This window comes from Trachurus japonicus, chromosome 4 (genome assembly GCF_045865225.1).
Source record: "Trachurus japonicus isolate A0001 chromosome 4, Traja_1.0".
Lineage (NCBI taxonomy): Eukaryota > Metazoa > Chordata > Actinopteri > Carangiformes > Carangidae > Trachurus > Trachurus japonicus.
Genome location: NC_140910.1, coordinates 3,453,835 through 3,464,211, shown reverse-complemented (window position 1 = coordinate 3,464,211; position 10,377 = coordinate 3,453,835). Strand labels below are relative to the sequence as shown.

General features: G+C 45.9%; 1 protein-coding gene across 1 annotated transcript; it reads right to left on the bottom strand.

The window, feature by feature from the left end:
* Positions 1-773: 773 nt before the first annotated feature.
* myoc (myocilin) lies at positions 774-9,596 on the bottom strand. Its single transcript, XM_085773427.1, has 5 exons — positions 8,899-9,596; positions 5,912-5,977; positions 5,720-5,812; positions 2,626-2,837; positions 774-1,883 (listed from the first exon to the last, which is right to left on the bottom strand). Exons 1-5 carry the CDS (start codon positions 9,398-9,400, stop codon positions 1,302-1,304), a joined length of 1,455 nt encoding a protein of 484 aa, XP_085629553.1. The 5' UTR covers positions 9,401-9,596; the 3' UTR covers positions 774-1,301.
* Positions 9,597-10,377: the final 781 nt, after the last annotated feature.

Below are 10,377 nucleotides of genomic sequence, written 5' to 3'. Positions count from 1 at the left end.
ACAGCTCACCACTAGGTGTCAATGCAACACTTGGAACTTAAATTAGCATCAGCATGTTGAGAGAAAAAAAATCATGTATAAAGCTATACTTGGTGCTGCATTTCTGAGGTACTCCATGTAAAGGCAACAAGTCTTTATCAACGGTCAATAAAGCTGCTGTGTGTGAGGATTTGATAATTCTTTACACATCAGATATTAGCCCGTACTAATGACTTTATGTTGCTAAGTTTTGCAGGTGTTTATCTGAGGGAGGTGTTGAATTTCTGACCTGGATCAGACTGAGCTTTACATCTAGTGCACAGTTGGTTAAAGCACAGGGACTGAGAGCTGCAGATTGGACACATTAATGACATTTATATAGTGTTGATTCATCATTGTGCTAGTGGGCTGGACATCAGAGACCACAGATCTGTCTTTATATAGACTGTGATCCTGAGTGACCTTCAGCTTTCCACTCAGCTCAAGTTTCCATATAGTATGAAGGAAGATGTCCAATCCTTTTGATAATAAAGCTGGTGTAAGTTGGTTCTATATTAATACTCTGAAACACCTGAGCCTCCTCTCTTCTGCAGCTCCAGAGAGAAGTCAAACAGGAGATATATAAACTACACTTGGGTTAGGGTTAGATGGTTTTTGGTTCTTAAAACCACAAATATATCTTCTTATGGATCAACACCTCAAATAAAACAGGAGAGGAAAATATATGTAGAGCTTCAAAAGAGATCAGTCAAACCAGAGCCATGAGGTATATAATCAAAATAAAGACAAGCATGTAAGTTAGGAAGTTTATTTCATGACTTTGAACATTTGCAATGATGACTACAGTGTACAAGTACATGCAACATTCAATACATGCTAAGTGAGAGAGCAGTTTATTAAACAAAAGATGCTGACTGGTGAAACAGAGCAGTGTGTATTGCCTCATGATGATTGTGTCATAAACTGTGCGCATGAATGATCTCACTTAGCTGGTGAAGTCGAACTATGTTTCATCCTGTAGAACTCAAATCAACATTATAGAGCTTAACATAAAACAAGAAAATAATACATCTGAATCAAAGGCGGTACAAAAATAATTCCTCTAAAAACAAACTTGTGGACCAGGCCACGGCCGAAGCCCTCCCACTGAGAGAGGAGCAGAGTGGACGCTCTCCCTCCATCATCCGTCTTCATTTTCACTCTGGTAGTGGGGCTCCTCTACTTGGCTACTGATGGTGTTAGCTTTCTAACTACTGCTACCACACATGTCTGAGTCTCTGAAGCAGGCCAATGGCACTTTTCAACAGTCACTGGAGTAAATCTCAGTTGGCCTGCTGGCGCCCCAGCCTGATGTCATAGGACACTATGTGGAAGTTGTCCCAGGCAAACAGCTTCCTCTGAGCCAGGTTGTAGTCGATCATGCTGTTGTACTGGTACTTGTTCTTGAAGGGGATGCGCAGGGCCTTCCCCTGGCCGGTGGCCGTGTCGAACATGTGGTTGATCATGGTGTTGGACGCCGTGTAGCTGGACACCGTGTACATCCTCCCGCAGATCATGAAGGTGTTGGCCACGGAGACCTTCCTGATGTTGGTCTCCCAGCTCCTCTTCACCTCCAGAGTGTTGGGGTCCAGCTTGGAGATCACAATGGCTCCCTTCGCCTTGCTGGTGGAGTAGACGGCCCACAGCCCCTGCTCATCCACGGACAGGTCGATGTCCGTGTAACCCCCCCAGGAGTAGGGGTACTGGCCGTGGAAGCCGGCGTGGGGGAGGTCGCGGCGGGCTGCGATGCTCTCTGATGCCAGGTCGTAGCGGATGATGGTGCGGCTGCGGCGCCTCTGGTAGTAGAGACAGCCGCGGTACAGGGTGGCTCCAGTGCTCTCCACCAGCTCAGGCAGCAGCAGGACCTGTACCAGGAAGACAGAGGTCAAAGGTCAAAGGTGTCTTTATTTGTCTCCTATGGGAGAAATATGTCTCAGATAGAGGGGGAATTCTGCACATACACAAAAGACATAAAGCCACATGGAAAAACATGTAATAAATAGAAGGTGATAAAAAAAAGGATAAAAACATGTTGTAAGGGGCGCTCACTGCAGCTAGGCCCAGTTCAAATTCCCCCCCAAAAAACATGTAATAAGAATAAATAGAAAGTTGCAACAATGTATTTAAAGTTTAAACTCAATAGCTACTTTTCCTGGTTATTAGTTACTTTTATAATGCTGTAATTCAGTACTTAAAAAAAAAACTAAGTACTAAGTACTAACTAAAAAATTCAAGTGCAATATGCATGCTGAACCAATAAAATAAAATAACTACATACATACATCAGTACAATCCAATTCATAAAAGCAAAAACAGTAACAGTACAGAGCACCATTTGATGTGTAGCTGACATGTTGTGGGTTATATGAAAGTTGCTGCAGTGCAAGACAATACACAGTTATTTCAGTATTTGGGTGTGGTGTATAATAGATAATTAACAGGTTGGGGTTATAGGTGATAAGATGTGTGTGTGTGTGTGTGTGTGTGTGTGTGTGTGTGTGTGTGTGTGTGTGTGTGTGGAAGATACAGCGATGCAAGATCGGTTCACAGCTATTATTAAACGTGGAATAACTAGATTTCAAATAAAATCTCCTGTGTGACACCTACCTTGGAGGGAAAGCCTTTAGAGAGTTGCTCCATGTCCTCGTACCCAAACACCTGCCTGACCTCGGTGCCAATGGTGTCAATGCGCCACAGCATGTCGGGTCCATAAGGGGAGACGGCCTCGGGGTCCTGCATCCAGACGCCGTATTTCCCCGCTATGTTGTCAGCTTTCCTGTGAGTGACCGGCTCACCGACTGAAACCAACTCCCCGCAGCCTGTGAACAGGAAGGACAGGGCGTTAAGACAGGGAAGGAAACTAAATGATACATTTAACACACCGGTAGATAGTTCAACATTTTGGCAAATTCGCCCATTGCCATAATGCCTATAGTCATAGTCAGGAGTAGGTTCATTAACTTTAACGGTGTTTGAGATTCTCAGGGCAGAGATGTGAACAGCTCAGTGAACACAATGGAGGTGAATGGTACAGGTCCCCTGTCTCTCATCAAACTCATCAAATACACAATCCAACAACTCCAAAATGCTCTCATGGACAAGTTGTGACCTGCACATTTGCCACGCTTTTAAATAATCATGTATAATTATGTAACATTAGGACACATGAAGCAAATACTCAAAATTACTTTCTACTTAAAACCATAGTTCGGGCTATGCATTTGCCTCGATTAATTCATAGTGTGGTGAATGTGCAGGTCACAACTTGTCCACCAGAGCGTTTTGGAGTTGTTGGATTGTGTATTTGATGAGTTTGATGAGGGACACGGGACCTGTACCATTCACCTCCATTGTGTTCACTGAGCAGATCATGTCTCTACCCCACAGATCTCAAAACAACATGCACCGATAATTAAAGGTAATGAACCTACTGCTATAACTGTAGGGATTACGGCAATAGGCGCATTTGCCAAAATGTTGAACTATCCCTTTAAAGTCAGTGGGCCCAGAGGTGACTTGAATTTGATTGGAGTGACCATGTGTAGCCAGAGGAGGTCAATGAGGAGCAGAGGGACATGTGACCATTGATCATCTGTTGTTTTCACTGAAGACGAAGAGGACGTCCACCAGTGAGACATTGCAGTTAAGGTGAGAGACGACAGAATGATGATGATAGAGGTTAGATTGGATCAGATTGGGTGTCCCAGCTATGACTGGTTTGGGATGGAGCTAAGGTTTGGGTGCCTCCACCTGAGGGTGACACAGTGAAGGGGAGCTCCTTGTCTGTGACCGAGGGCCACTGAGGGAAATCGGGAAATCATTATTACTATTATCATTATTCCTCATCGGGGGGGGCTGACAGCAGAAGTGAAGATGCTGCCTGATGTCTCTGTCAGAGCCTCCACCATCAGAGCAGCAGCTGAGCTACAACTCATCCTGCACACCAACCTTCCTCTGCGTCTCTTACTGGGAAAGCGATAAGGCAGGTTATATATTTACCACTTCCTAAAATACCCCCCCCCCCTCGCTCTCCGGTCCAGGACGTAGCACCGGATTTAGGGATAGATAGAAATATGTTTTATAAATACACCTATAACCATGTAGCTACTGTGTGGCATGGCCGGAGATTATATGACTGCACGTGGTGTCCACCCAATCGATAAAAACCAACGGGGGGGCCACTCTGCAGCATGCAGCCATGATGTGGTGGGTGACACGGTGGACGGAGGTGCTTCACTTTTACATTTACGGGACGTACACAGAACTCAGGAGGGTCCTCATACCGAGCAGATTGGCATGACTCTGGTATTCTCGCCCCAAATGCTTCAGTATTAATAGCAGTATTTGCTTTGAGGCTGTCAGCAGGGGGGGTGAGTGTCATGTTTGCCGGGTCAGATGAACAGAGGGGGGAGGAGGGGCTGGGTGAGTGAGAGAGGTATGAGCTGGTAGGACTGGATTTTTTACAAGGACCATCCTCATGTGTTTGCAAATGTGAGCTCCTTAATGATTTTTTTTGTTTGTTTTTTTCACGTGTTCCATTTGTGAGTTGCACATGAATCATTAGAGCCTTTAGATCTCGTCTCACAGATTTAATCTCACAGATTCCCTTTGGCATTTTCTTGTCATCACATTAACCAAAATGTGTCTGGTGTATGTTTTTTTTTGTTGAATATTTGATATGTTTACGTCAGTGTTTTCTTCTTCTGCCCTGCATGTGGATGAGTGATCATGCTTCTTCTTTGAATCACCACCTCCATCTGTCAGTTAGTGGAATTGCTTGAAAATAGCTGCAGGAAGTGTGTATCACATTATTGCATGCACTGGTGTGTGTCATCATGAGTATGCTTGCTACACAGATTCCAGCATCACTCCGTTAACAGCTTTAATTTAACACCACAGGAACCTTTACCTTGTGTAGATCAGCGAATGAAGGACTTTGATTCGATTTATCAACGTTTTGTTGTTTGTTTTGTGGGTTAGAACTAGTTTTACTGCTGATATTTCAAAATAGGGGTGGGTATTGCCAAGGACCTCACGATACGATACAATATTGCAATATCCAAATTTTGCGATATATTGCGATATTCTACGATATTTTACATAGTTCACTGAAAAATGTAAAAGGCTTTATGCATCTTAAAATCCGAGTTGTATGTACATCAGATGATAGTGATAATTTATGGGACAAACTGAGTCAAAACAATGTAATTCAAATTATCCATGCCATTCTATACAAGTGCAAGTTATAACAACATATTTGCATGTACAACACACTGTCTGAAGCAGCAGTACAGTGACACCTCGCGGAGCAGAGGTACGGAAGTCGTACTGGATTTACGTCTGAAACATGATTTATTATTTGAAAAGAAAAAAAGAAAAAAAAAAAATCGATATTTAAATATTGAATATCGATATCGTATCGCGACATAAAGTATCGCAATATATTGCCATATCGATATTTTTGCCCACCCCTATTTCAAAATGTCATTTCTGTTGTGCAATATGATCATGACTTCTGATGAAAACAAAGTCAATGCAGACTTGGACTAAACAACAAAAGGAAGGGAAACCAGTGGTTTCATCAATAGCTACATTAAAATGTGTAACAGCTGCATGTCTGACGTGTAATGAAGATGGAATTGCACATGTCACATGATATGATTGTTTATTACTCATGATGTTTCAAAGCAGAGTTAGAGACCTGTGCCGTCGTCGGAGCCGTCCGGAGCAGGAACCTCCGTCACCTCCGCCTTCAGCTCCTGGAAACCTGGAGGTCCGTACTCCCACACCGAGTCTGACACAGAGAGAGAGAGGGAGAAAGGGAGTGAGCTGAGGAAGAGAGGGAGAGAGGTGGAGGGGGTCCACCGATCCAGTCTGTCGGTCCGTGTCCTACCTGTCAGACTGCTGCTGTCCCCCTGTCTGTTGGGCCGGCCCATCAGGTGAGACATCTGACTGGAGCCTAAACACACAGTTACAGAGAGTTTAGTGAATTCTGTCGCACGCTTTCATATCAGCATTACACAATAGTTTGTGTATACCCAAATGTGGCTGTGGCAGTATTGACAGCAGGGAATGTGACGGGCAGAAACAAACACCCCTGAATGGATTCCCAGCTGCCCTGGAGTCAGACAGTCGCTAGACTGGACGACCAGAACACACATATGACACACTTGACACCACAACCCGCCCTGACACTCTTCAAACAAGTTGTTTGGTTCTTCCTCCTGTATCACTGTCAGATATCATCCTTCTCTTCTCTTCTCTTCTCTTCTCTTCTCTTCTCTTCTCTTCTCTTCTCTTCTCTTCTCTTCTCTTCTCTTCTCTTCTCTTCTCTGCTCTCATGTTACTCCTTCAGGAAACCATTACTACTTGGAGTAAACCGTGATAAACAGTGGTAAACACTGGTTTGAAGATCCAAACACCATGTTTACTGAGGAAAAATGAGCTGTTTTCATGATAATGGATATTTTGTGTGTTTGTGTTTGGATGTGTGTGGACACGTGCCTGCTGGGCCTCGCATGTGCAGTAAATTTCAGTCGCATAATGAGCCCTAATGATTGAGAGAACATTAGTAAACGTTAGCATGTGGAGGCCGATGTTGATCCTGGGCGGTGATGGAGAGGAGCAGGAGGTCGGTAATGGGGCGGATGACGAACAGCAGTGACAGGAGAAAGTTGCTGCGAGCGCATTCTAAACAGAAAAGTGTTTGCAGGAGCTGAACATACGACCTCAGAGTTTGTGAAACAAAGGGTTTTTTCACTTGCGAGTGTGTGTGTGTGTGTGTGCGCCCTCACATCCTGTCCTCTTTGTTTTTGGGGACGTCAGAGAGGAGACGACCATAAAGCTCACAGGGGGGACTGATCCTGATGACGGAGGAGGGGACGTCGACCTAATCAACCCCTGCTCTCTGAGCTGTTGGATCTCATTTGGATCCAGACTCAGGGTTCAACTCTGCACTTTATAATGTTGTCAGAAGAAAGAGCTCTGTAAGTCTCAGCTGTAATTAGTCAGGACCTGGCTGCTGCATGATAAACACAGTGACTGAGACATCATAGGAGTTCAATGACCGATATCAAAGACGGGAAACTGAAAGAAAACATGTGAAGCTGCTGTCTCCATCTTACTGTAACTCCTCATGCATCACACACACACATACACACACTCTGTCATCAGCTAGACGCTAAAGATAAACTTTATTTAGACAGATGTGTTTATACAGCTGCTGAGCAGCAGTTTAAAATGCTTTTCTTTTGTACTGTTATGTCAGTTTAAATGTGTTTTGGCTCTGCTGTCACACAGGCCCGGTCTCCCCTTAAAATGAATGTTGCTATTTTTAGCATAGAGTCTTGGAGGCCTATACGTTGTCACTTACACTGACAACTCATTTTGAGAACAAGAGCTGCTCTCAGCACTAAACATAACCCAAATGTGTATATAAATGTATATTTCTTCTTATTTATTATTTTGTCTTAATCACACTCTATTACAAATAGGCTACTGCTTTCTTTTTACTGCTATTGCGATCTGCTATTGATTATCTGTCCTTTACATTTCTTTGCTGTTGTCTGCTGCAACCCTGTAAATTTTCCCACTGTGGGACAAATAAAGGTCTTATCTTATCTTATCTTTAAAGGAAAGAGAGCATGTATATTTGAAGCTTTAGTAACGGCCGTGACCAAATCTTCCTCATTCTTCAACTTGTTGCTTCTACTCTCTTCTCCTCTCTCCTCCGGCTGTGAGAAGAGTTTTCCTCTCACTGTGATCTATTCTGCGTCTGCCTGTCACCCTGAGGGGCCCGGGCCGTGCTCCACAGTCTACAGGTGCAAACATGAGGAGCTCTGCAGATAAGTGGAGGAGTGGGGGAGTTGGGATGTGTGAGTTGGTGAAGAAGGATTTACTGCTGCTGGCAATCTCGGCTTTACAAGCAATACACTCTGAGAGCCAAGAGGGTAAACAGAGGAAAAGCTTAACTGAGAGAAGACGAAGAAAGGGGGTGGGGTGTGGGGGCAGGTGACCAGGAGACAAGCACAGGGGCTAATTAAACGGATGTTTGACCACTGCAAACACAAAATACCAGAGCTTAACCTCAGTGGCTCCAGGATAACTCCCAACCTCTGTGCAGCCCTCGCCCATCAGGCGTCATCCAAAGCCCCCGAGATGAGGCCTGGCCTCGGAACCACCACTTCCAGGGCGCGCATCACATTTCAGCCACCCCCCTCCCACCCCCCAGCCGGGCTATTCGCACCCTGCTCGACACGCAGAGGGAAACACCAGCCATAAAAAAAGACGGATCTGCTCATAAATACTAAGCTGGTGCTCTCTGGCCCGACTCCATCAGCCCTAAATGTGGGCAGGAAATGGGATGCAGAGAAACCTGAGACAAGTGTCTCTGCAGACTACGGGGCAACCAAAACATTGAACACACACACAAACACACACAAACAAAGAGGTTCAAGCACCACTTCACTGTGCACACAAAGCGTTTTCTTTAATGTCAGTGCATGAGGATACGAGGTCAGGGAGAATCTGAGCTTCTTCACCTCTGCAGTGTGCACACACTCTCACACACACACACACTCGCACACTCAGGATCCCCAGGCATGTGGAATTTGGTGTGTCTCTATATGAACATGGTATTCCATACATAGATGACATTTATGTGTCATCACCTCTCTGCTCCAAAGTCACCAAATACATATTTCAACAGAAAGGACATGAAGAGTGTGAGTTACAGGATTATTATTATATATAAAAGTACATTTAATAGCTACAATAGAATATTTGCAGGTAAAAATACATTTCTATTTATACTTGTCATCAAGCATTGCACATTTCTGTGATAGCTCTGAGGGTGGGTGGTGCTTTGAGTGGATCTCTTACCCCCGGCGGGTCTGGTCAGGCCACTGTTCTGCAGAGAGGGGCTGGGTGGCACCATGGGGGTCTGCGGAGGACAGGGTCTGTTCCTCAGCTTCTCCGTCTCCCTCCTCATCTCCTCCATCCTGCGCTGGAGCCCCCCCAGCTCTCTCTCCAGACGCTCCTTCTCCCCCTTCAGCAGGTTCTTCTCCTCCACCGCCCGGTTCAGCGCCTCCTGAAGCCCAGAATCAGGTCTGGCTGCTCTGCCCCCGGTCACCTGAGGACCCCCAGCGTCCCCTCCGGTCAGCCGGGACACCAGAGCCTCCAGCAGGCCCAGTCTGGCCTTCAGACCCTCCATCTCGGGGCCTGCGGTCTGCGGGCAGCTGGACTCCACGGGGCTGGGCACGGTGAAGGTGTACTGGCACCGGCCGCCGCGGTCGTTGCCCCTCCACAGAGAGGCTCGGTCCTGTCCATCACCTGGCAGCACCAGACCACACACACACAGCAGGAGCAGGGGCAGGGGCAGCATACTGGAGACAGACCGGTCAGAGCGTACTGGAAATGATTTGATCTCCTATCCAGCCTTCTTCACTCTGCAGCTCAGAGTTTGTTTTTTTTCCTCTCAGAGCCGACTGATCCCTAACTTGAGGTGATGACGTCTTCTCTCAGGTATCTTCTTGTTGTGAGGTGCTGCTTCTCTCCTCTGTGGACAGGTCTGTAACTCTGAGCTCTCCTCAGCAGCTCACAGATATTTATACAATCTGGAGGGGACGGAAACAGGGGAAGAGAGGAGAGGTGAAAGGGAGGGAGGGGAGAAAGGGAGAGGACTTGAGGGGGGATCAGAGGCAAAGGAGGGAGGGAGGGAGGGACAGAGGGAGGGATGGAAGAAGAAAAGAGAAAGTGATGGGATCCTGCTTTTGGGAACAAAACATCACATTTTGACAAATTTTACATGTGACCTCCTACAGAGGCTTTTTAAAATGTATTTCTTTATGTAGCTCATGTTTTAACCTTCAACTCAAACAACAGAAGAATCTTCCATTCAGTTTTTTTACCTGTAAATCAGTCCCTCTCATGCAGGATGCAGTCCTGTATGTTGAAGGGGACTGGGCTGACGTTTGGCCCCGACATGGAAGGGGGGAAGCGGGGCCTCGTTGGATACAATTACCTCCTGAGGAGCCGGTGTCCTCTTTCATATTGGTAGGGGGCCAGAACGTGACTGGAGCAGCCAATCACAGCTGAAGGGTCGAAGCTACAAGTCAATCGATGACCACATACCTGAGGCTGACCCCACCAAACACTGGGATGTCTTATCTTTGGGGTTTGTTATGCACAGTGTGTGTGCCTGTGTGTTCTTGTTTTTACTACGTTGTGAGGACCGGCAAGAGTTTTTAAGCATCCGAATGAGGACCTTTTTGGGAAGTGAGGACATTTTGGCCGGTCCTCACTTTTTCCAAGGGCTGTTTGAGGGTTAAGACTTTAGGTTATGATTAGGTTTAAGTTAGG